The following is a 26,486-nucleotide window of genomic DNA, read 5'->3' as shown; positions in this document are numbered from 1 at the left end:
AGTAGTACAAAAACGGGAAAGATTTAAAAATGTAATGTGCATGCTAGTGCAGCAATGTCTGTAATGGATGGGACCAAGACTAGAAGGCAATAGAGGTAAATAAAAATCTCTTCTGTTGGATGATGAAATGAAAAATGGCTTAAACATTTTCCTCCTTGGTTGGTAGTCTATCATTTAGAGTTTGTCAAAGAAGAAAATCAATGTTCCAGGTTCCTCCGTCTGGAGCAATTTGATCAGTAATCTTGTTCACTTGCAACAGAGAAAGCAGTTCAGAGCAGTTTACAGGGTCCAGACTCCATTTCTCTTATTTCTTATTCTTACATTCTCTCATTCATTAACCGAATATTGGAGCGTCAGCTGCGTGCCAGGCACTGTTGTAGCTGTGGGCAAGCCAGGCTTTTTCAGAAAGTGCTCACAGCCACGGGGAAAAGAAGCAATGTGGTGAAGCAGCGAGAGAATGGGGGAGTCTTGGGATGCGCCTGCTTTTATGGGAGGAGGAAACTTTGAAAGGGGGGGTGCAGCCCACCAGAAGCGGGAAGACCAGCACTTCAGCTGTCAGCTGTAGACAAGCCTGAGGTTTCAAAGAACAGCAGGAAGGTCTGTGAGAGCCGAGAGCAGGCACAGAAACTTGGATGTTTTATGAGCCGGAAATCAGGAGAAGGTTGTGACGTGATCCGATTTGCCCTGTTTGCTCTTTTGGTGTTGTGTATCTTTGTCTCACCTTACATCAACTATACTGAGTCATAATTGCTACAATGACGTGCATGCATTTTGAGCGTGCCATTGGATGAATGTTGACAAGTGCATGCAGCTTCTCTCCTCATCAAGATAGAGAACAGCATCAACAATCGAAGAAGTTTCCTCATGCCTTTTTGCCATGAGTCTTCCCCTGCCTCCAGTGGCTTTGCTTTCTGTCATATCGATTTGTTCGATCTATTCTGGAACTTCCTATCAAGAGAGTCTTTTAGTGTGTGCTGTGTCTACAGCTGGCTTCTTTCACTCTCAGTGATGTCTTAGATTTAGCTATGTTGTTGCATGTATAGTAGTTCTTCCCTTTTCGTTGCTGAGTAATATTCCATGGTCAGGATCTATCATGGTGTGTTTATCCATTCACCTCTGGATGGGTATTTGGGTGGCTACTGGGAACATTCAACTGCAAGTCTTTGTGTAGATACAGGATGTCATTTCTCTTGGGTAAATACCAAGGAGTGGGATTGCTGTATCACATAGGCAGTGCATGTTTATAAGAAAAGGAAATCATTGTAGCAATATATACAAGGATTTCCTCTTTAAGGCAATCACTCTGGTTAAAGCTTGGATCTACAGCATGCATGAATTGAAAATGGCATTTCATACTTCATGTAGAAAAAAACCTTCAAAATATATAATTATGTCATGTAATCCTACATAATAAAGAGGTAATATGCAAATTAACCCTCACACCCTCACAAGATGGCTGCCTACGACCAGGCCGGCAGGGGGGTTAGTGAGGGACGACCAAACGACTGAACAGCAGGCTGCGTGGGTCAACCAGGCCGGTGGGAGTGCAGTTAGGGGCAACCAGGCCGGCAGGGGGGGTAGTTGGGGGCAACCAGGCCGGCTCCTCCCTGACCACCTGCTGCTTGGTGCACTGCTATATCCCGCAAGGGGTCCTGAACTGCGAGAGAGCGCAGGCTGGGCTAAGAGACCCGCGCCCCCCCCCCCCCCCCCCCCGCCGCCAGTGCACGGATTTCATGCACCCGGCCTCAAGTGATATATAATCATTAATGCCTGGTTTAGGGCAGCTCACATGGATGATGTCTTGTTATCTGGCTACCCTAGCTCTCTTCTTTACCACCAGATTTATTGCTAAGATTAGATTCATTGCTAAATGCTATTTACATCTTTGTTTCCTGGGTCTTATAAAAAGGGCAGTGAAGTTTACAAATTTTTAACATGAGCAATTTCCATCCAAAAGTCTTTCCTCTATTTATACATATACTGGTCAGACATGAATATTTGCTGTTTTACTAGCCTCTGAAAAATAACAATAAATCATTTTCTAGGACTAACCCTTAATTCTTGTTGGTTTTCTTTTTTCTGTCTAAAGGGATGATGCAGACAAACATCATTTCCAAGACCCAAAAGGATGTCGCCAGAAGACCAACATTTGTGTCTGCCCGGGATGTGGCGCAGATGAAAAGTGGGCCAGAGTAAGTGTTCTGAGGCAGTGCTTGCTGGCAGGTGTTTGCGGCGGTCACACACTGATCCCATCGACCCACTCGAGTTTGGAGCCTGTTTTCTTCTCTTTTTAAGATACGTTTTTATTGATTTTTGAGAGAGGGGATGGGAGAGGGATAGAGAGGTAGAAGCGACTGGGAATCGAACTGGTGACCTCTTGGTTCATGGATCTGAGCCACAGTGGTTGGGCGGGAGTCTGTTTTGATGTTCCTGCTTGCATTCCATTGCAGCTCCCTTTTGCGTTGCCTGTGAGTGAGGTGTTTTGAAGCAGCACAGTGTGATGGGAAGAATACTAGCGTAGGACATCTATCTCTAACTTATAGGGGACTTTGGGCAGATCTCCTCACTCCCCTGGGGCTCAGCTTCCGGAGTTGGGAATGGCTGGGTTACTGGGGTGTGCCTAGAAAATGATCAAAAGCGCTGAGTGTGGTTTTGCTGTGGGTTCTTGTGTGTATCCTTAGTTTTGTTGAGAGAATTTATGAAGGTGGGAGGCTGTGGAAGAAATGGAAAGAAAAAAGTGTTGAGGTAGCTGAGCAAGGGGATTTGGAGAAAGATAAAGTTGACAAAGGGGATTTTTAAAGGAAATTTTGCTGTGGGGGATTCAATGTAACTCTCCTCTGTGTGCTCATGAAACTCAGTAAAATCTGCATTTATCCATGAACATTTTTGGAGTTGGATTTTTTTTTTCGGAGTGATGTGTGATTATGTAAAACAGATTTCAAGCCAGGCCGGTGTCCTCAGTGGTTGAGATTCCCGGTCAGGGCACATACCTGAGTTGCTGGCTCAATCTCCAGTAGGGGGTGTGTAAGAGGCTGCCAATTGGCGATTCTCTCTCATCATTGATATTTCTCTCTCTCTCTCCCTCTCCCTTCCTCTCTGAAATCAATAAAAACATATTTAAAACAAGACAAAACAAAACAAACAAACAAACAAAAACATTTCAACGCAGGTGCAAAATCAAAGTGTTCTAATTAGGTTCTTTTGGTGGTAGGAATTAAGATATTTCGTGAAAGAGAGAATTAATTAAAGAATAAACATGGTGTAATAAGGAAAACATTTTACAAAAGTTCAAGGATGGGAAGAACTGAGCTATGTCAGGCCCTCAGGAGTGGAAGTCGGTTCCAGTTCTGCTTTAGTACCTGAGCAGCCTGGGCTCACAGGTCCTTGCCTGTACTACCTGTACATGTGACCAGGTTAACAGCCCTGACTTTTTTTTTTTTTTACGTTTTTTTTATTGATTTTTAGAGAGAGAGGGACAGAGAAAGAAACATCAATGTGAGAGCAGAACATCAATCAGCTGCCTCCTGCATTTCCCCTACCAGGGACTGAGCCCGCAACCCGGACATGTGCCCTGACCGGGAATTGAACCTGTAGCCTTTTGGTGTATGGGATGTAGCCCAGCAAACTGAACCACATTGGATTTCCAGATGCTTTTCTCTGGCTAGTGCCAGACCATTTTAACCTCAGAATTTCAGTCTTCATATCCCTTTAGCTTAACTTTCTGCCACTACTGCCTAATGTTCTCTGAATTTCTTTTTTCTTTTCTTTTTTTTGCTGAAATGACAAAATTTTATTTTTCAATTACAGTTTACACTTAATATTATTTTGTATTAGTTTCAGGTGTACAGTGCCGGGAGCCGGTCCATGCTTGCTGTTTCAAGGGACCTGGCATATATGGCATACTGTTCTTAAAATGTTTGCTCACCTTCTTGGCACTATGTGTTTTAACCAAGGTCTCTGAGAAAGGTTGTTTCCCCAGGTAGGGATTTTCCCCTGAAGTTAGGGAGGGAATAAAACCCCTCAACTAAGTGCTAGGCGGGTAATTAATCACTTTAACTACGAACAATCATGCTTAAGCTACATAATCTTTACTCCCTGGAATGGAGATAAGAAACGCCCTAACCTTTGGAATAAAGATTGATAGGATTGGAATCAACTGGTATAAATACAGATGTAACAAGACAGAACTAAGAAGAGAGAACCTACAGACAGAACCTACACAGAACCTACAGACAGAAGAACTTCGCTGGAGAGAACATGGCAAAAGATCCTGGACTGAACCTGACTACAGAAATTGGCAAGAGAACCTGACTAGAACCTGGTGACTGAACCTGGCTGGAGAACCTGGACAGAACCTGGCTGGAGAACCTAGTGAGGGAACATGGCTACAGAACCTGGCTGGAGAACCTGGAGAACCTAGCAAGAGAACATGGACACAGAACCTAGCTGGAGATCCTAAGCAGAACCTCTCTGGAGATCCTGGCTGGAGATCCTGGCTAGGCTGCTGATCAACTGAACACTGTCTCCGTGTCATTCCTTCTTCGCTGACTCCGTCCACACCTTTGGGGACCCCTGGACCCCTGGACCAGTACAGCATAGTGGTTAGATAATCATATACTTTACAAAGTCTTCCGCTTGATATTTCCACTCTCCACCTGAAATCTCCCTTTACCCGGGGATTGAACCTGCACCCTTTTTGGTGTAATAGTACACAGTTATTACAATATTGACTATAATTCCCTATGCTATACTTTACATCCCTAGTAACTATTTTACAACTTCCAATCTGGACTTCCTTTTTAAAAAAATGTTTTTACTGATTTCAGAGAGGAAGGGAGAGGGAGAAAGAGCTAGAAACATCAATGATGAGAGAGAATCATTGATCGGCTGCCTCCTGCACACCCCACACTGGGGATTGAGCCCACAACCTGGGCATGTACCCTGATTGGGAATCAAACCGTGACCTCATAGTTCATAGGTTGATGCTCAACCGTTGGGCCACACTGGCCAGGTCCAATCTGTACTTCTTTATCCCTTCACCTTTTTCATCCAGCCCCCAACCCTCCTCTCTTCTGGCAACCATCCGTCTGCTCTCTGTGTCTACTATGAGTCTGTTTCAATTTTGTTTGTTCATTTATTTTGTTCTTTCGATTCCACATATAAGTGAAATCATATGGTATTAGTCTTTCACTGACTGACTTATTTCAGTTAGCATAATACCCTCTAGATCAGGGGTTCTCAAACTACGGCCCGCGGGCCACACGCAAATACAAATATTGTATTTGTTCCCGTTTTGTTTTTTTACTTCAAAATAAGATATGTGCCGTGTGCGTAGGAATTTGTTCATAGTTTTTTTTTAAACTATAGTCCGGCCCTCCAACGGTCTGAGGGACAGTGAACTGGCCCCCTGTTTAAAAAGTTTGAGGACCGCCGAAACCGGTTTGGCTCAGTGGATAGAGCGTCGGCCTGCGGACTGAAAGGTCCCAGGTTCGATTCCGGTCAAGGGCATGTACCTGAGTTGCGGGCACATCCCCAGTAGGAGATGTGCAGGAGGCAGCTGATCGATGTTTCTCTCTCATCGATGTTTCTAGCTCTCTATCTCTCTCCCTTCCTCTCTGTAAAAAATCAATAAAAAATATATAAAAAATAAATAAATAAATAAAATAAAAATAAAAAATAAAAAGTTTGAGGACCCCTGCTCTAGATCCATGCTGTTACAAATGGGAAGATTTTAATCTTTTTTATGGCTGAGTAATATTTCATGGTAGATATGTACCACAACTTTTTAATCCACTTGTTTATTGATAGGCACTTGGGTTCCTTTCATATCTTGACTGATATATATAACTAGAGGCCCAGTGCATGAAATTCGTTCAGGGAGGGGGGGAAACCCTCAGTCCGGCCTGCACCCTCTCCAATCCAGGACCCCTCGGGAATGTCCGACTGCCGGTTTGTGCCCGTACTTTTAACACATTGCGTACCGCATAGAAATCTCTAAGACTTATGCCAGGGTCCGCACGTTTTGGGGCAAACTGCACGTTATTTAAATAATCATAACTACAGATCATAATGCACTTTAGGTGTTATTTTTCAATGTTTTACAGCATTCTCGTGAGTCTCAACCCTACTCAACTACATGCACCTAAACTCTTTCACAAGGCACGTGGGGCTACGTGTTCAGACCATAGGTTCAAGCTTACAACCACAGCCCTTGGCTATGACTGTGCTGGGGGGGCCCTGCCCTCCAGCTAGGACTTGCACGTGGCAGTGAGAGGACCCTGTCCTTTCATTAGTCCGAGGCTTGAACCTGGCCAAAACATTGTAACCGCGCCTCACAGTGGACAAGACAGTGTGTTGACATCTGAGGTCCATAACAGATGGCGTGTGAAAAACGAGAACACTCGTGAGCAGTCCTTAACAGATGGCGCACGAATCACGAGAAAACTCCTGAGTTGTACGCAATGTGTTAACAGATGACAGCTCCATTGTTGTTTCTCTCTTTTCATGCTTAAACCCATTGGAGTTAGTAGATATTCAAAGTGTGTATCCATTTTGGGGGGAAACCCTGTGTATCTCTAGTCAGTGAAAGGAACCAATGGTGGATGTGGAACCCCCAGACAGGGAACCTTGCTCACTCCCCGCATGTCTCCCCACTGCACTCACCGCATGTCTCCCTCGGTGTCCAGCCCAGGTGTGCGGGAGGCTTGGCTTCCTTTGTCGCCCCAGGAAGGCTTGGCTTGGGCGGCGGCCATGAAGCTGGGTGGAGCGGGCAGAGGCTTGGCTTCCTTGGTCGCCCCGGAGCTGGGTGGAGTGAGCGGGAGGCTTGGCTTGGGCGGCGGCCATGGAGCCGGGTGGAGCGGGCAGAGGCTTGGCTTCCTTGGTCGCCCCGGAGCTGGGTGGAGCGGGCGGGAGGCTTGGCTTGGGCGGCGGCCATGGAGCCGGGTGGAGTGAGCGGGAGGCTTGGTTTCCTTTATCACCCCGGAAAGGCGGGAGGCTTGGCTTCCTTCGTCATCCCGGGTGGGCGGGATGCTGGCTTCCTTCGCCACCCCAGCTCCGTGGCTCCAGCCGGCGCCGCCATCTTTGTGGCTATGGGCACATCCATTTTTGTTGCGGAGTGACGGTTAATTTGCATATTTTATTAGCATAGTTGCTGCAATGAATATAGGAGTGCATATATTCTATTGAATTAGTGTCTTGGGTTTCTTTGAATATATATCCAGAAGAAGAATCACTAGGTCATAAGGCTTTTAAATTTTTGAGGACCCACTATGCTGTTTTTCACAGTAGCTGCACCAGTCTGCGTTATCACCAACACTGCACAAGGGTCCCTTCTCTCCACATCCTCACCAACACTTGTTGATTGTGGATTTATTGATGATAGCCATTCTGACAGGTGTGAGGTGATATCTCATTATTGTTTTAGTTTGCAGTTTTCTCATGATTAGTGACATTGAGCATCTTTTCATATTTCTATCGGCCATCTGTATATTCTCTTGTAAGAAGTGTCTGTTCAGATCCTCTGCCCATTTTTTATTGGATTGTTTTCCTCTGAATTTCTTTTAGAAAAAACACATATTTTATTGATTTCAGAGAGTAAGGAAGAGGGAGAGGGAGATAGAAACATCAATGATGAGAAAGAATCATTGATCAGCTGCCTCCTGCACCCCTCCTATTGGAGATCGAGCTCACAACCCGGTCATGTGCCCTGATCGGGAATTGAATGTTGACCTCCTGGTTCATAGGTCAATGCTCAACCCTGAGCCACACCAACCAGGGCTCTTCTGAATTTCTTAATCCAGTCTCCCAAGAATTAGAATGAGGTTGGCTTAGCCATCGAAGGTCCCGTCTAGTTTTATAAATATTCAAATTAATAAAGTAAAAATATTGCAGGGTTGGGAGGAGTAAAGTTGATGCCCTTATGAAGCCTACATCTGGTGGACTAGACAATCGAATTTACTACTTTAATTAGTGATACTTTAGCAGAGCAGTAAGACAGGGAGCGGGTGCTCCTTTCATCTGGCAACTAATGAGAGCATTGTAGCTATTCCTTGTTCCTTCAGTTCTGGCAGGATGTCTCGACAACATTTGTTTAAACTGTATTCCTTACTACGACCTATAGTTCTGACCTTTTAATCATTTCCATACTCCCATTTCCTTTTCAACTTCCAGCTGGGTTGTTCTTTCTGTGTACCTATACTTCCAAGGGAAGAAATTGGTTTGTGGCATTTCCAAATATTTTATGAAGTCAGCTCATTGTCTGTCTCAAAGGTTTACATGTCACAGATGTCTGATACATTTCCATGTACCACTTCCCTGGGAACATCTCCCCATCAGTCATGAACCCAGCATCTTTCATGGCCTAGCTCGAACGCCACTTTCCCATACAAACCTTACTTGGTACTGTCCCCAATCCTCTCCTTTGCCCTCCAGAAACACTTCGTAAGTCTCTTATAATTCTTACCCCATTCTATCTTGTAATACAGTTATGTGTGTAACTCTCTTCCCTAGCCCAACTCTCCCTGCCTCTTCCTTCTCCTTCACAATGATCAGCTCCTCAACTCTTTTGAAATATTTTACATAATGAATGGTATATAATGATACTAAATGGACAGCTACGTCAGTGAGTGAATAGAATGAATTGAGAAAGCCGTGTTGGTGGGAGGTCATGTAGAGAACCAGATTTAATCCTGCCGTCACCAGCCCGGAGGAGACACATTTGCTTAAGGATAAAATAGGGCTGTGAGTACTGTCCTGCGAAGTCTAAAGGGAAATGAACTAATATATAGTACACTTCCTTCTTGATGGGCACTTTAAAACAGTTTAATCTGCTCTTCCCTATACAAATTCAGTATGGAAATCTTGAGTTTAGAGTACAGCTACCTTGAGGCCAATTTCTCATTCCAAAAGAATATTCATCTTACAAAAGAGGTCTTTAGATAGTTTTTCCCCCTTAAAGCATTTTTAAATTTAATTTTTTCATTATGGAAAATTTCAAAGTTAAAGTAGAGAAAATTGTACAGTATATCCCAATGTGTTATTGGGGGGTTATCTGAAGAAGCCCAACTTCAGTGAGTGTCAACATTTTATCGTTCTTGTTTCATCTATCTCCACCATCATCTCACAGTTTTTCTTTTGCTGAAATATTATCATGTAAATTTCACACATCCTAGCATTTCACTGTAAATACTTCAGGTGTGTCTGTTTTAAAAACATTACATAATGCCATTAACCCATCTAACAAAATTGACAATGAGTCCTTAATATCATCTAATATCTAGTTCATGTTCTATTTTTCCCCATTGTCTCAAAAACTAGTTGATATATTCTAATTTGTATCAAAACACGGTATGAATGCCCTAGCTGGTTTGGCTCAGTGGATAGAGCATCAGCTCAAGGACTGAAGGGTCCCAGGTTGGATTCCAATGATTAGTGACATACCTGGATTGCAAGCTTAAGCCCCGGCCCTGGTCAGGGCATGTGTGGAAGGCAACCAATTGATGTGTCTCTCTTATATCAATGTTTCTCTCTCTGCCTCTGCCCCTTCTTTCCACTCTCTCTAAAAATCAATGGAAAAAATACCCTTGGGTGAGGTTTAATAAAAACTAACCAAACAAAAAACAACAACAATAAAACAAACATCATATGAATATGTCATTTTCTAGATTTGTCTCTGAAGCCTATTTTAATCTATTACAGTGTCTCCTCCTCGACCTTTCTGTTAAACCTTAACCGGGGATTGAACCTGCAACCTTTTTGGTGTATAGGACAATGCTCCAACCAACTGAGCCACCTATCCAAGGCCACTTTTTTTTTTTTTTTTTAAGAAACCAGGTGATTTGTTCTATAGAATCTTCCAAATTCAAAATATAGCGGATTATATCCTCATGCGGTTGCGTGTAATTTCTGTGAATTAATGGTTAGATTTAGAGGACCGATTAGATTCAGGTTCCCTTAAATTTTTTCTTAGTTATTTTTTTAATATATCTTTATTGATTTCAGAGAGGAAGGGAAGAGAGAGAGATGGAAACATCAGTGATGAGAGAGAATTATTGATTGGCTGCCTCCTGCACGACCCCTAATGGGGATCAAGCCTGCAACCCCGGCACGTGCCCTTGACTGGAATCGAACCTGGGACCCTTCAGTCCGCAGGGTGACGCTGTATCCACTGAGCCAAACCAGCTAGGGCTTAGGTTTTTTGTTTGTTTGTTTTTGTTTTGTTTTTAATTGACTTGAGAGAGAGGAAGGGAGAGGAAGAGAGAGATAGAAACATTGATAAAAGAGAAACATCAATTGGCTGTCTCCTCCATTTCCCCTACTGGGGATCAAGCTGGCAAACCAGGCATGTCTCCTGACCGGGAATTGAACTGGCAACCTCTGGTGCATGGGTCAACTTTTAATCACTGAGCCACACTGGCTAGGCCAGGTTCCCTTTTTGGTCAAGAATCCTATATAATAAAAGGTTAATATGCAAATTGTCCCTCGACCAGGAGTTCAACCAGGGGGCAGTGCCAGCCAACCGGACCCCACCCATGTATGAATTCGTGCACCAGGCCTCTAGTACTATATAAGTGGTGCTTTCTACTTCTTGTCACTTTTATGAAGAGGTCCCATAATGTCTGATTGTCCTATCTTTAGTGCTGAAGATGGGAGTGTGGGCTCGTCATTTCAGTCTGGTCTGTCCATTGTAACATTCTTTATCTGATCTCCTACTCAGTGGTTTTAGTAGCTGTTGATGTTCTTTGTTGTTTAGATCTATTATTGCCTGAGGGGTTACAAAATGGTGTTTTCCTAATTCTCTCAGTTCTTCTCTAATAGCTGTTATTTGTGTATAAAGAAGACTTTTTCTCATGCATGGTTACCCTGAAATACAGTTCATAGGCAGCTGGATTCTTTCCCCTGTACATTTAATATCCTTAAAAGTTTATCATTTGACAAAAAAGCCGAGGGACACATTTACTTACTGCTAACAAATTAGGACTTTAGAAAGTTGAGCAGAACTATAAAAAAGAGCCCTAGCCGGTTTGGCTCAGCAGATAGGACATTGGCCTGACGACTGAAGGCTCCCAAGTTTGATTCCGGTCAAGGGCACATGCCCAGGTTGCAGGCTCGATCCCCGGTTGGGGGTGTGCAGGAGGCAGCCGATCAATGATTCTCTCTTATCATTGATGTTCTATCTCTCTCTCCCTCTCCCTTCCTCTTTGAAATCAATAAAAATATATTAAAAAAAAAGAAAGAAGAATCAATGCTGAGCCCCTGCCCTGTTCCCAGCGGGAGGGACATGAGTGTCCCTGGGCCGCCGCGGTCGGACGGGGTCCTGATGGGGGGCCGGGGAGCGGACGCCGGGTTTAAGTGACACTTCTCCAGATGGAGGATTAATAGAGGACTTGTCTGTAGAAGACAACGCCGTGAGCCACTGGCAGAAGCATTGCCTTCTCACTACCTGCTGGATCTGCAGAGATCAAAGCAAGCCCTCCAGGAACTCCTGCAGAACCACGGGAACAAGAGGTTTCAAAATTTAAAGAATGTCATTCTGTGTTGGATATTAATGCTTTGTTCACTGAAGCCAAACGCGTTCATGCCAAGTTGGTAAATATAAGGAAGGAAATGCTGGTGCTTCTCAAAAAGACATCAAAGTTAAAAAAAAAAAAAAAAGCACTAAACTGCAGCAGAAGAGGCAGAAAGAAGAGTTGGAAAGGGAACAGCAAGGAGAGGAGGAATTTGAAAGAGAAAAGCCGTTAACTGAAAAGGAGTGAAAAGTTGAATGTGTTTGTGTGTTCTTCCTGCCTCTGTCCCACGTGCTTTGCATTTAAGAAGACTTAAGAGCAGACTGACGTTAAGGTGGTGCCTCATACCATCGTGTCCTGATTGAAGTCCTCCCAGGAGTGCTGTCCCTAATGTTCATTTTAGCCATTTGAGAAGCTGCTTCTCCCCCCGCCCTCCCCCTTAAGTAAAAGACAAAATGTCATTTGGTTGGATATTTATGCGTAATTTTTCAATTTCTGTTTTACTTCATTTTAAAATTCAGTATTTTGGCCTTGAATCACATATGAACTGGAAAATGGTTTGCTTGTTTTTTAATAGTCTAGACTTTAAATAGTTAAAAATTAGTACGAGCGTTTTAGTGTCTTAATAACTGTGGAATTAAGTTTCAGTTTCTTATTTTATGAAATGACGTGTCTCTTTTGGAATACAATGCTGGCTTTTGGCAAAAAAAGAAAAAAAAGAATCAATGCCTTTTACACTTTAAGTGAATGGGAAAATAGCATTTAATTAATTTACCAAAGTTGGAATAATTTCTGCATTTTTCAAAAAGCATGAGTGCTGGTACATCTGTATCAGAAATATGCAGGGATGTAGTCCAAAAAAAAAAAAAAAAGAGAAAAATACCAGGAGAAAATTATCTGAGAAATCTTTGCTTAGTGGCTGGAAGTTAAGGACAGAAAGTACTTGGGCCTACGGGACAGGGGGCAAGTGAATTGTGACTCTCTCTTCTTTGTAGCCATCAGCCGGCACAGACCCTGCCAGAGCCTGGTATCTCGGTATTTCTTCCTGAGCAGAAGCTTCCCTTCCCGCCACTGAATGGATATGAGGTACCTGGTTTTTACTTTTCGGTGGGTGGCTGTGGGAAGGTGGGGAAAAGCACTTTGCTACAAGTGTGTGTATTTGTTTGAATGAAAGAACACATCGCTTCTGTGAAACTCTGGGGTCAAGATTTAAAGGTGGGCGGCTAAATGGTGATGGTGTCACTTCCCCAAGGACGACGGCTCTGTCCCGGGAGCCTTGTCGTCTCCAGAGTCCTGCCACACAGGATCTCACTGGGCAGACCCTCTGACAAGCCTGTGAGATAGGTGTTAGTACCTTACTTTATGGGCGAGAAAACGGGAACTCGGAGAGTGACAGTGACTTGTCCACTAGTTGGAGTTCAAAGGCTGGTTTCAAGGGGAGACACACAGACTGTGCCTCAGCACGTCACCTGGTGCGACTGGGGCGAGATTTCCTCGGTCGTTGAGCCTGCGCGTCATGCTCAAGCTCGGGGTACAGGCTGCTTTGCTCGGGCTGCAAGGGCACCTTCGATGGCCTTTAACTCGCCAGGTCACTGGACTAAGGCACGCACCTTGGGGGTCTCCCTTTACCTCTCTGCATAATGCTTCGTTAGCCATGTCAGCCTGAACAGGCAGGCCCAGTGCCAACTAGTGCAATGGAATAAACTGCCAGACCGGGCAACCCAAACCAGCTTATCCCACTTGCTGTCAGAGGCCTGGCAACGATACTCAATGGCATAGGGGGCCACACATGTGGCCATCGCATGCTTTAAATATGTCCTGTTTCACATTTTTACATTTCAAAATTTTTTTTTAGTTTTCAGAGATCAATAGCAATGGCTCGGAATATGCCAAAGTAAGTGGGTATTTTAGAGTGACGATGAAACACGTTAAGATTGAGAAGATCAAGAAGATCAAGAATCCACAGCTCTTGGATACTTTTCAAAGGTTGGTGGCCATGTGATCAAGTTTCTTCGCGAAGAGTTTACAGGGATTCGTTGAGGCCTGTCCTTTAAGATGTATAGTCACTGGTTGCTTTCGGTAGTCAGCAGTTTCTTCGATCTCTCGTTCTCATTGTGTACACTGGAGCTTCTCTCTTTCAGCGTTAGTTTTGTAAGCCAATGATTTCACGTGTCTGTCATTTAAAAGTTTTCACCAATTTTGTTTTCTAAAGCTGTTTTCTTAATGTAAGTAGCTCCATTCTGAACGCTGGTGAAATGACATTTTAAGGCAATTAGACTCTAGTTGGCATTAATGTTGTTAACCAGTGTGGGAGAAGAAATGTTCTCGGTATTAAGTTTCACATTTCCTGTGTTAGGAAAAAAATGGAGATGAAGGTCACCGAAAAATACCTATTTTGTGCCACACACCGCGCTCACGTAGATTCTATCTGTGCGAACAATTTCGACTGGATCTTGCATGGGACTCCTGAAGGCACCTATGGAAAAGGTTTGTGCTGGAATAGAGAAGCCTGGGTCGTAGGTCATAACGCGGGCTGTGCGTTGCTTCTGTTATGAGGTTGTGTGATTACTTTATGTGAACCAGAAAGTCCAAACTTCCGTAGTCAAGGAGAGAAAATAGCTCACCTGCCTTAAGTGCCCAAATTAGAGTGGCAAGTTGACCTGGGACTTGATTGCCACACCTGAGTCCTGCTCCGGTCTTCCGTTTTCGGAAGAGAAAACTTCCCTTTTTTCTGAAACACCTTAATTCTCTGAGACTCTTGGATCTCATACACACTTGCAAGCGACACCACCTGTTGGCTATTACTCAGTTCTGGCTGTGGCTCTCTCTGACCATGTCCATCCCGTAAAAGCCACAGGAAGTAGCCTCCATTGCCACGAAGAGGTTCTGATAAAAGATGGGAGCAGAGGCCTCTCCATGCGGGGTCCCCTGGGGACTGAAGTTACCCAGGTCTGTCCACACATGAAGTCTTTTCAGCTCTTTCTGTTTGCTCCTAACCTTCATGCAATTCTTAGAAACAAAACCAACAACAACAAAAAAAGTCTTTCTCGTCTTAAAGGAACACGTAATAGTTTATCAAGGTTTAAAGTGGGCTCAATTCATACAACTAAGATTAAAATCATACACTCACACCTCAAAAAAGCAAAAAGCCAATTAGTCAACAGATATTTTTCATTGATTTTTTTAATGTTTTTATTGATTTTAGAGAGAGATGAAGGGAGAGGGGGAGAGAGAAACATCCATGTGAGAGAGAAATATCAGTTGGCTGCCTCCCGCACGCCCCCTACTGGGATTTGAGCCTGCAGCCTGGGCATGTGCCCTGACTAGGAATCAAACCAGCAACCTTTCAGTGCATGGGGCAATGCTCAAGCAACTGAACCACACCCTCCTGGGCAGTCAACAAATATTTTTGAGTACCTGCTATATGCTAGATGTTGGGGACACAGTGGTAAACAAGTTAGACATGCCCTCCCCTCCCCAATTATTTCACATGATTAATAAAATGATTGCATGTGCAGCTGCTGGGGAGGAAAAGAATAGGTCCTGTGGACACCTAACCCAGCTGGAGAGGTGTTCTCCAGGAAAGGCGGATAGGGGTTCCTCTGCCATCTAGAGTGAGTCAGCATGTAGAGTCAGGGACAAGTGATGGAAAGTATGGCCACACGACAGATTTGGGACGTGACCCTAAGAGCATCGGAAGCTAATGAAGGGTTTAACTTGGTCTTATTCCGAGTGTTGTCTAGTTAACAAAGCCCGTTATTTTCTGCAGTGCATTTCTAGAGCCCATCCTGATCACCAGAAGCTGACTATGATTCTCTCTTTTTCCTTATATATTCCTTCCAAAGATTCTAATTCTCTCTGAGGCAAAGAATGTGTCCGGATAAATAAAAAATGGTTATGTATCAAAAAAGTGCAAAAAAAAACGTAAGAAGTGAAAAACACAGCACAGTGTCTTTGACAGTACTATCTCATTACATCAGTTATACCAGTTGAATGTTAAAACCTGAATAAAGTAGATTTTAGAAAGTCAGCATATTGGAAAGTCTAAGTGTGACTTGTGGAACAAATCACATCCAGCTAGGGCAAAAAAAAAAAAAAATTTGAGAAGAGCCGAAGCCGGTTTGGCTCAGTGGATAGAGCATCGGCCTGCGGACTAGGGGGTCCCAGGTTCAATTCTGGTCAAGGGCATGTACCTGGGTTGCGGGCACATCCCCAGTGGGAGATGTGCAGAAGGTGGCTGATCGATGTTTCTCTCCCATCGATGTTTCTAGCTCTCTATCTCTCTCCCTTCCTCTCTGTGAAAAATCAATAAAATATATTTAAAAAAAAAAAAAAGATTTGAGAAGAGTGTTTATGAAGATGAGACATGGTGGCAAAGGCATGGGAGGCTATAGATAGTCTAAGATTTCTAGGACTAAAGCAGCAAAAAAAGGTCTTTACAAGTCATGATTGTATTTATGAAAAAATAAAAATAAAACCATATTAGCTTAAATGTGCATATCTGTATGTATATGCCTAGGAACAGGTGTGTAAGAGAATTCCCACCAAGCTGTTAACTGTTTGGGAAGGAGAGTGGGAGTGGAAATGGTAGTTCAGTATAATCAGACTATCATTTAAAAAAAATATATATATATATATATATATATATATTTTTATTGATTTCAGAGAGGGAGAGGGAGAGAGAGATAGAAACATCAATGATGAGAGAGAATCACTGATTGGCTGCCTCCTGCACGCCCCACACTGGGGACCGAGCTTGCAACCCGGGCATGTGCCCCTGGCCGGAATCGAACTGGGACCCTTCAGTCCACAGGCCTACGCTCTACCCACTGAGCAAAACTGGCCAGGGCAATACTTTTTATTGACTTCAGAGAAGGGAGAGGGAGAGGAAGATAGATAGAAACATCAATGATGAGAATCATTGATTGGCTGCCTCCTGCACTGGGGATTGAGCCTGCAACCCAAGTATGTGCCCTGACTGGGAATGGAATCATGACCTCCTGGTCCATAGGTTGATGCTCAACCACTGAACCACACTGGCTGGGCCGGACTGTCATTTTTAACTCTAAATATTGTTGAACATCATTTACCCAGAATACCCAGTAGCATACCTATTCACGATAAGCAATATTTCATGAATTCAAACATCTAAATTATTTAAAAAAACAGCAAAAAATCATAAACATTTGCAAAAAAGTATTTAACATTTATTACTATAAATACTACAAATTCATTTTACCTATTACTTTTTGCATAGAAATCAGACTTTTCAATATATACTCATTTCATTTAAACAGGCAGAAAAGGCCCTAGCTGGTTTGGCTCAGTGGATAGAGCATCGGCCTGCAGACTGAAGGGTCCTGGGTTCAATGCCAGTCAAGGGTACATGCCTGGGTTGCAGGATTGATCCCCAGTGGGGGGGTGTGCAGGAGGCAGCTGATCAATGATTGTCTCTCATCATTGATGTTTCCATCTCTCTCTTCCCTTCCTCTATGAAATCAATAAAAATATTTTAAAAAATAAATAATATAAAAGGGCAGAAAAGCATGTGGCAATGATAAAAATAAAAATAGGAGTATTTTATTTGTTAGGAACTTGTTGATCTGCTGAGTATGGAAACCTCAGTGATTATCAGAGGGTGTTTTAGAGTTGAGGATGAGGAATCAACTGTCTTTTTGAAAAGCTCTGCCAGGGTTAATGGCTTGCTCATTCTATACCTCTTCCTGTCACATTTTTCACCTTACCATCAGTAGTAAATGACCTGTTTCCCTTACAATATTAAATGGCCTTTGCTGGAATATCTTTAGTTCATCAGTTATAATTCAACTCACCCTGCATGAATTGCATGAATTGCATCATTGTGATATCTCCACTTGGTCATTGCACCCAGTGGCTCTCACCATCACAGTGAGCCCTGCACACTAGCAAATGTTTCTGTTATTCCAGTAGGATTATGCACTGTATTCAAGTTTACTTGTATAATAAACACTCTTTAAATACAAAGGAAAGCCCTAACTGGTTTGGCTCAGACTCTACGGTCCCAGGTTCGATTCCGATCAAGGGCATGTACCTTGGTTGTGGGCACAACCCCAGTAGGGAGTGCGCAGGAGGCAGCTGATGGATGTTTCTAACTCTATCCCTCTCCCTTCCTCTCTGTAAAAAAATCAATAAAATGTATTTTAAAAATAAAAGTAAATACAAAGGAAAGCTTGTAAGTATCAGTAAGGTATTGTTGATATATACTTAGTCCAGTGACTTTTTTCAAACTTTTTCGTGTCGTGGCACACACAAACTAATTGCTAAAATTCTTTGGCACACACACACACACACACACACACACAAAAGGTATAATTTTGATTCATCCACACCAGACAGCTATGGTTGTGTTGGCTGCTGTTGTTTTTTTATTTAACAATCTAAGGGGGAAAAGGTCAGTACCCCTGACTAAATAGTCAGGTATTGAATGTTTTAAAAATTCTTGCGGCATACCGGTTGAAAATGGCAGGCTTAGCCAATGCCTGTCATCTAATTGTGTGTAAATAATCTTATAAACTACATACTTCCTTTTATAATAATTCTTAACCTTTTTTTCTTATTATTTCTAGGAAATTACTTTACAAAAGATGCCATTACTGCCCATAAAAACTTCCAGTCTGATCCCAAAAACATCGTCATGTTTTTTGCCCGAGTCCTGGTCGGAAATGTTATTGAAGGAAAGAGGAGTTACACAAGCCCTCCTCCACCATATGACAGCTGTGTGGATTCAAGGTTGAATCCTTCCATTTTTGTCATCTTTCAGAAAAATCAGATTTACCCAGAATATGTGATTGAATATACCGAAGCAGATAAGGCCTGCGTGGTTAGTTAGAAATGATGCGGACACCATCACAAAGGACGCCATAGCCATTCCATCCACTTAGAAAACCCGATCGCCGCCGATAACTGTTCAACTTTTTTACATTTTCTCAATTACTTATCAAATGCCTTAGGTCAGTGGTTCCCAAACTTTGTTGCACATGTGAATCATCTGGAAACAAACAGACAAACAAAAATCCCAGTGTTCAGAATGCATCCCCTTCCAACTAAATCACTGTTTCTGCGGGCGAGGGCCAGGCAGCGGTGTGTGTGGTAAACTTTGGGAACCACTGCCTTAACTGTACCTGTAACTGTAAAGACGTAACTGTAAAGAACGATTTCTAATACTGTGATTGCAACAACTACTGTCTCTCCCAGATCCTCTTACAGTTTACTGTATGGCACGGTTTTGTTTTGGTTAAATTGAAAAAAACTTAATTTGGGAACTTTGAGAGAAATCTAAAAATGCCTATTGAAATAAGCACATAAGACAGTACAGCCTTGGATAATGATTGTGAAAAGTTGGGGGAGGGGAATGCTTAGGAATATGCGGGGGGTGGGGGGGTGAAGGTAATTTAAATGCCATTACAGACACAGCCTGCATACCGTACCATTGCAGTGAAACTGATGTGGGGCATACATTTCGTTATCTCTACGTTTATTTAGGGGGCCCCATCCAGGTTGACTCTGGAATTCATAAAAAAGAGTTGCCCAGTGTGGCTCAGAGAGAAGTACCAACTCGAGTTAAGGGCCCGTTTGAGCTCTTAATATCATTATGTCAAAGTAGACACGTATGTTCTGATCAATATGATTCCAGAGAAGGCTTTTCTCAGGTTGGGCTTTCATGAGGTGTGTGTATTTTGGGAGCACTGAGGCGCAGTCACCCGAGTCACACAGGCATGCCTGACAAACTGGAGGGCTCCTATAGTCGTTCGCTGTGGCAGATGAGGCTCACCGAGGAATTAGGAGCAGGGCCCTCCTGTTGCAGGATGGGTACCCTAAGGAGACAAGATTTGTTTCCTGGTGAGCACAGAATCAGAACTAGTAGGATAATGCCTCAGACAGGCTTTGCGCCTGCAAGAGGCTTTTTTTTTCCCTAACGTAACGAAATGTATGGAATTGTTGTGCAGTCAGTTTTTAGAGCAATTAAGCTGCCTGGACCAAGTTCCTTATTATGAGTCAGGTTTTTCCTTTCAATTTTCCTTTTCAAACATTCCACCTCAATCTCCAAATATTCCTTATAGTTCCTTCCAACAGACATGTTATAAAAACTAATTAGCATTTGAGGTTTTAGATGTCAGATTTTTAATCAGTGCACACAGCCTGCTACAATTCTTTGGCTTAAAGGATCCACCAGTAACAAATGTTGAGAGGACTTTTTAGCGTAAAGCTGTTTTCTGGGAGGCTTGCCACAAATACTGTTGTTTACGTCTTCCTTTTTCATGGTAGTTTCCGTTCCGGAGTTTTCATTTCCTGATCTTGACCTTCAGTGTTGCAGAGATCCAACTTATACAACTCTCTCGGACCGCCCCTTAGACATCTCTAGTGGGATATTTCACAGGCATCTCTGCTTCACCAGGTACAAAACGGGTTCTGGCTCTGCCTCCCTCAGATGAACCAGTTCCTCCCCAGGGTTCTGTATGTAAGTACGTGGTATCACCATCCACCCATCTGCTCAAACAGCAATCCACAAGTTGCCCTGGACCCCCTCCCCCTACCTTCCCCTGAGCATCTAAGCTGTTCTTAAGTTCTGTTTTCCCCTTGAATACCTTGGTCTCCTTCTACATTGTTCTTTATTTGGCAGCAAGAATGGCCATATTTTTAAATTTTTTACTTACTAAGCATCATCTTTCAAAACACAAATCTGGTCATGCCTTTAGAGTAAAGTTCAAGATCATTATCATGGCCCCACATGATCTCTCCCTCCCCTACCCTCCATCATGTATTTTCTCCCACACAAGCCGCTCTGGCTTTCCTCCAGTCCTTTGGGATTTTCCACATAGCTCATTGGTCTTCAATTAGCATCGCTGCCTCCTTTTTAAATGGCAGATACTTTGTAACGTCCACATTATTATCCTCAAAATGCAATTTAGTGGTAATGTACTCTATCTGCCTAGATACAATTTTAGAAATACATTTAAAATTAAGTACTATTAATATAAAAGGGAAGTTAAAAGTACGTAACTGGGATACGACTATACTAGAAGACCTAATTAAGTACTCAGATGTTTACATCTATTTAGAATGAATAAGCAGGTAGGAGATTAGAAGCTATTTTGTACAAAGAAGTATGGGAAAATGAAACAGCAGGGATACAAGTGGACATTAGAATAAAAACTAGTGACATAATAACTTGCATATGCTGATAATAAGGACACCTTAATTGATGTGGATATTTTTAAAAAAAATATGTTTCTTTATTGATTTCAGAGAGGAAGGGAGAAGGAGAGAGAGATAGAAACATCAATCATTGATCGGCTGCCTCCTGCATGCCCCCTAACGGGCTCGATCCCCATTAGGGGGCATGCAGGAGGCAGCTGATCAATGATTCTCTCTCATCATTGATGTTTCTATATCACTCTTCCTTCCTTTCTGAATTTCAACATGTAAATGCTCCGGCATGACTACGGTATACGACATCATGAAATAGATATTTATTCCTGCTTTGAGTGAATACCTTTGGATTTAGGAGTCAATCAGAGGCTACGTCCTATAAAGAAGTACAGGAAAATGAAAGATAAGACACTAGACACTACACACTAGAATGAAGACCAGTATTAGGGTAAGTGATAATAGACCATGTACCTTATCTGTGTATGGTAAGGGAAAGAGCGAAATTACCTTACTGTAAATAAGGATAATAAGACAAGGCAAATTACAGATTGTCTAAGAGGAAAACATATATATTCTCTCAGGCAACCTGTAGGTCCTACATAAATGTCCAGCGGACATTAGAAAGTCGTATAGATACTGAATAATTCTTCGTTTTGTGGGGCTAACCCATATACTGCAGGACATCTGTTATCCCTGGCTGCATCCACTGAGGGCAAATAATAATTCCCAGTTGTTATGAAACCAAAACCCATCAATTTCTTTTTTCTTTTTTTAAAAATATATTTTATTGATTTTTTACAGAGAGGAAGGGAGAGAGAGAGAATTAGAAACATCGATCAGCTGCCTCCTGCACATCTCCCACAGGATGTGCCCACAACCAAGGTACACGCCCTTGACCGGAATCGAACCTGGGACCTTTCAGTCCGCAGGCCGACGCTCTGTCCACTGAGCCAAGCCGGTTTCAGCCCCATCAATTTCTAAACTATCACTGGTGAGAACCACAGACTCAGTTAACATCTAGCATCTTGACATTAGCGTGTTTACCTTCATAAGGAGTCCTATAGGTTAGATTGGATGCTTGCCTCCCAAATCCGGTTTTTAAAATAATTTGTGCCTTGCTTTGTTAATTTTTAGCGTCTATCCAACTCGAGGTTGTCTGCTTTCTGCATTAGAATGTAAGCTCCTTGAGGGCCGAGCCAACTTGCCTTGCTCACTGTGCTGGACCCCATAACTAGCTGACTGCTTCAGACCTTGATAAAATAAATTGTGTGGGCGTTAGCTCAAGTATTTGTATTTCAGTCGTTGATTGTATCTTCTTCTTCAAGCTCAGTTAGAGACTAATAAAAAGTAAATGCAAATTTTTCTCTGCTGCCTTCATTTGCTTTATTTCTAGGTATCTCCACAAGACAGCCAACTGCAGACACACATGATTCAATGAGGGATAGAGAATGTGTTTTGCCCCTTCCAGCTTTATCATTCCAGGACTCAGTGACGAAGGAGCCTTCAGCACATGGCTGGGAAAGGCAGGGTGGTGGTGGCAGAGAAGTCCGCAGCCTGTGGGCACATCTTTTGTTGAGGAGCAGAGAGAGAGAGAGAGAGGCTGGAAGCTGCTATGATATCTTTTTTCCTGTGGTCAGGGGTAGGACCAGGGCGAGACTGAGGCACAAAAGTTAAAAGTGTAAATGGCCTTCAGAATTTTCCTTTGAAAGCCCTTCTCATTCTTTCATCACAAAGCTTGGATGGAGAGAGCGGAAAATCCCTGTGTGGCAGCATAGATTTGATGAAAGTGAAGGCAGAATTGCCATTTGATTTGGACCTCAAGATAAATAGCAACCTGTTGCTTGCCTGGAGCACGGAAATGCCACCAAACCAAGCATGAGCAGATGTTTGAGTTTTTCCAATTAGTCATTTGTCCTCTTTGTCTATTTTCTCGGGCATGTCTCAAGTTTTCAGACATGTTTAACGTTGCTATTCCCCAGGTTTAACCTCCCTCCTGTGCTTCTCACTCTTTGTTTTTGCTAAGTGATCTTACCAACTTTCACAGCTTCTGACGCCTAGTACTTTGATGTCACTCACCTATATTCCCCTTCATCTTCCTTCAACTCTTAATCTGAATATACAGCAGCCTACTGAGAATGGATCTTGGATTGTCCATTGCAAACTAAATATAAAAATTGAGATTATAATCACTTAAGTCGTGTTTCTTTTCCATTATTCCTTGTCTTGCTTTTCTAGAAACCCATTCTTAACTGCCGCCAGGGATATTTCTAAAACACATATCCTACAGCATGGCCAGGCACTGTTTTAAGTTTAGGGATACAGCAAATGAAATTCCTGCTTTCTCACACTTGAATCCTACAAATGCATAAATAAGCAAGATGAAAAATCAGTGGTAGCTTTCATGTGAAGGAAGCAGGGGAGAGAGAGAGAGAAACATCAACTTTGAGAGAGAAACATTGATTGGCTGCCTCCTGCATGCCCCACACTGAGGATTGAGCCTGCAACCCAGGCATGTGCCCGGGAATTGAACTATGACCTGGTTCATAGGTTGACACTCACCAATGAGCCACGCCGGTTGGGCTGGGGAGCTACTTTAGATTGGGAGGTCAGGAAAGGTCTTGTTGAAGAGAAGACTAGGCCTTCCAAGCTCAGAGTTGAATGACAAAAAGGAGATCTCTAGATGAGGGGGGAAGCATTCTAGGCAAGGGATCATTTCACCTCCCTCTCCCCCACTAATGAATTCCTGAAGTGGCTTCCCAAAGTCTTCCTATCTAATAAAAGTAATATGCAAATTGACCATCACTCCAACAAGATGGCCAGCAGGAGAGGGCAGTTGGGGAAGATCAGGCCCACAGGGGGAGGGCAGCAAGAGAGGACCAGGCCAGCAGGGGGAGGGCAGCAAGAGAGGACCAGGCCAGCAGGGGGAAGGCCGTTGGGAGGGACCAGGCCAGCAGGGGGAAGGCCATTGGGGGGGGACCAGGCCAGCAGGGGAAGGGCAGCTGGGGGGGAACAGGCCAGCAGGGGGAGGGCAGTTGGGGGCAACCAGGCCTGCATGGGAGGGAAGCAAGAGAGGACCAGTCCAGCAGGGGGAAGGCAGTTGGGGGGGACCAGGCCAGTAGGGGAGGGCAGTTGGTGGGGACCAGGCAGCAGGGGGAAGGCAGTTGGGGGGGACCAGGCCAGTAGGGGAAGGCAGTTGGGGGGGGACCAGGCCTGTAGGGGAGGGCAGTTGGGAGGGACCAGGCCAGCAAGGGGAAGGCCATTGGGGGGGACCAGGCCAGCAGGGGAAGGGCAGCTGGGGGGGACCAGGCCAGCAGGGGAGGGCAATTGGGGGCAATCGGGCCAGCAGGGGAGCAGTTAGGTGTTGATCAGGCTGGCAGGGGAGTGGTTAGTGGCAATCAGGCAGGCAGGCGAGTGGTTGGGAGCCAGCAGTCCTGAATTGTGAGAGGGATGTCTGACTGCCCATTTAGACCTGATCCCACACCGGGCAGTTGGACATCCCTTGAGGGGTCCCAGATTGGAGAGGGTGCAGGCTGGGCTGAGGGACATACCTTTCCCGCGCCCCCCCCCCCCCCACCCTGCACGAATTTCATGCACGGGGCCTCTAGTCAGTATATAAGTCTAAACTTCATAGCATGGAGAGAAGGTCTTCTGACATCTGGCCACTTGCCTTCCTCTAGTTTCTTCACATGACATTAACTCATTCGATCCTCAGAACCACCCTGTAAAATAGCAATGAGGCTAGTTGAATTCCCAGGTTATGTCTTATTCATCTTTGTACTAGGTCACTGCATTAGCCGTTGGCTCAATAAATGTTCATTAAATGAGCACGGTGTTGGCAAAAAGGATGGTTGCTTAGTAAATGTACAGGTCTAGACCCGTGCTGTCCACACAACTATCAAGTGAGCCACGTGGGTAATTTACAATTTTCTCATAGCTACATCAGAGAAGTAAAGAAGCAGATGAGCCCAGCCAGTGCGACTCAGTGGTTGAGCATCGACCCACGACCCAAGTGGTCACTGGTTTGATTCCTGGTCAGGGCACATGCCTGGGCTATGGGCTTGATCCCCAGTGGGGGGTGTGCAGGAGGCAGCCTATCAATGATGTTTCTCTCTCATGATGTTTCCCTCTCACTTCCCCTTTCTTTAAAGATAAATAAAAACATTTTTAAAAAGCAGATGAAATTACAACATTTTATTTAAATGTCAATGTAACACGATTAACATAAAGTTATCAATGAGATATTCTGCATTCTTTTCATTCTAAACCTTTGAATTCCAGTGTGTGTGTCTCACACATCACATCTCAATTTAGACGGGTCACATTTCAAGTGCTCTACAGCCACTTGTGGCTGGCTGGTGGCCACCTCCTCACTTCGTGACTACCTAAGGCAACCCGCACCTTCTACCACATGATAGAACATGAGAGACGGAAATTAGCCGTTAACAACTGTGGACCAGCTCTGACAAAAGACTGCTCACATTCCTGTATACCTGTTGGAATTTAGGATTAATTTCTAGTTGTCTATTTCTCCGATTATCCCGAAGAGACAGATGCCGCAGAACCTGGGAGACTCTGCTTATTTGCACATGAACTTCCAATCTGCTGCCCACAGGTAATCCACAGGAACAGACACTTAAACAATCACAAAAGCTTATTCGGTGTACAACAGGCTCCAAGACAACACTTTATTCTGGCTATAGGTGGCAAGAGATGTTATGACAGATGTTACAGAATCCAGATGTTAAAACAGGAATGGAATGAAGGATCACCATTGCCCCAGGCACAAGGAACAGCTCACTTGTTGCCAGATTTCTTAATTCCACCTGCTGCCAGGGGGCCCTTCACTGCCTTGGCGTTTAGTTCCTCAAGTTTCTTCTGCTCGCCTTTTTGCTTCTGCTTGAATGCCTTTTCTTCGCAGATTTCCTTGGGTTGCTTCTGGCCACGGTCGCAGCTGGATGTGGGGCCTACCAGTCCTTCCCCAGGAGTAGACACTTCTTCCCTGCAATTAGCCTGTTGAAGGACAAGTGACACTAAGGCCTAGGGCCTTCTCCCATCCCTCTGTCTAGGGCTAATGTAAATCCTTTCTCCTTTCACCTTTCTCCCCCCCTCTCCCCGCGGCCTACTTCATGTATAAAAGGGCTTGCAAGCCCTGGCCGGGTTGCTCATTTGGTCAGAGCATCCGCCCCATACGCCAAGGTTGCAGGTTGGATCCTTGGTAAGGGCACATGCAAGAATCAACCAAGGAGCCCAGCCCTTGTAGCAGGGTGGTTGAGCCGGGACTTGAACCAGGAGGTTGCGGACGGATTCCGGTCAGTGCACAAGCCTGCGTTGCAAGTTCCATCCCCAGAAGGGGTTGCAGGAGGCAGCCTACCCATGATTCTCTTATCATTGATATTTCTGTCTCTCCCTCTCCCTTCCTCTTCTCTGAAATCAATAAAAGTATATAAAATAAAAAAAGAATCAACCAACGAATGCATAAATGAGCGGAACAACAAATCTAGATTTCTCTCTCTCTACCCCTTCCTCTCAAAAAATAAAAAAAAAAATGAATTAAAACAAAGCAAACAAGCATTTGCAAAACTCCAGTAGGACGGACATGCTGCTGGTAGTTTAGACGCCATGCCCAGAGAATGGCCTTATTTTATTTACTTATCAATTTATCTATTTATTTATTTTGCTAATAAACCCTGTCTTTTAAACACTTCAGCAGTGGAAGTCAAAATTTTTTTTGAACTCACATTACCTATTTCATCTTTGCAGCCCTTACCAGTCCCTCAAATTCTCTCATTTGTT

The 26,486-nt window shown here is 43.8% G+C and overlaps 1 protein-coding gene and 1 pseudogene across 1 annotated transcript in view; both read left to right on the top strand.

Annotated features, from left to right (window-relative positions):
- Positions 1 to 22,056, top strand: part of LOC132242814 (zinc finger CCCH-type antiviral protein 1-like) — a 60,127-nt gene extending 38,071 nt beyond the window's left edge. The window contains exons 9-13 of the mRNA XM_059711922.1: positions 2,090 to 2,192; positions 12,500 to 12,590; positions 13,360 to 13,490; positions 13,861 to 13,991; positions 18,110 to 22,056. Of these exons, the coding sequence (XP_059567905.1) occupies positions 2,090 to 2,192; positions 12,500 to 12,590; positions 13,360 to 13,490; positions 13,861 to 13,991; positions 18,110 to 18,372 (719 nt within the window). The 3' untranslated portion in view covers positions 18,373 to 22,056. The remainder of the gene's footprint in view (positions 1 to 2,089; positions 2,193 to 12,499; positions 12,591 to 13,359; positions 13,491 to 13,860; positions 13,992 to 18,109) is intronic.
- Positions 4,715 to 12,489, top strand: LOC132242815 (biogenesis of lysosome-related organelles complex 1 subunit 6-like; annotated as a pseudogene).
- Positions 22,057 to 26,486: the final 4,430 nt, after the last annotated feature.

This window comes from Myotis daubentonii, chromosome 10, assembly GCF_963259705.1.
Source record: "Myotis daubentonii chromosome 10, mMyoDau2.1, whole genome shotgun sequence".
Taxonomy (NCBI): domain Eukaryota; kingdom Metazoa; phylum Chordata; class Mammalia; order Chiroptera; family Vespertilionidae; genus Myotis; species Myotis daubentonii.
Note: the sequence above shows the minus strand (reverse complement) of the source record. Positions and strands in the feature narration are given on the sequence as shown.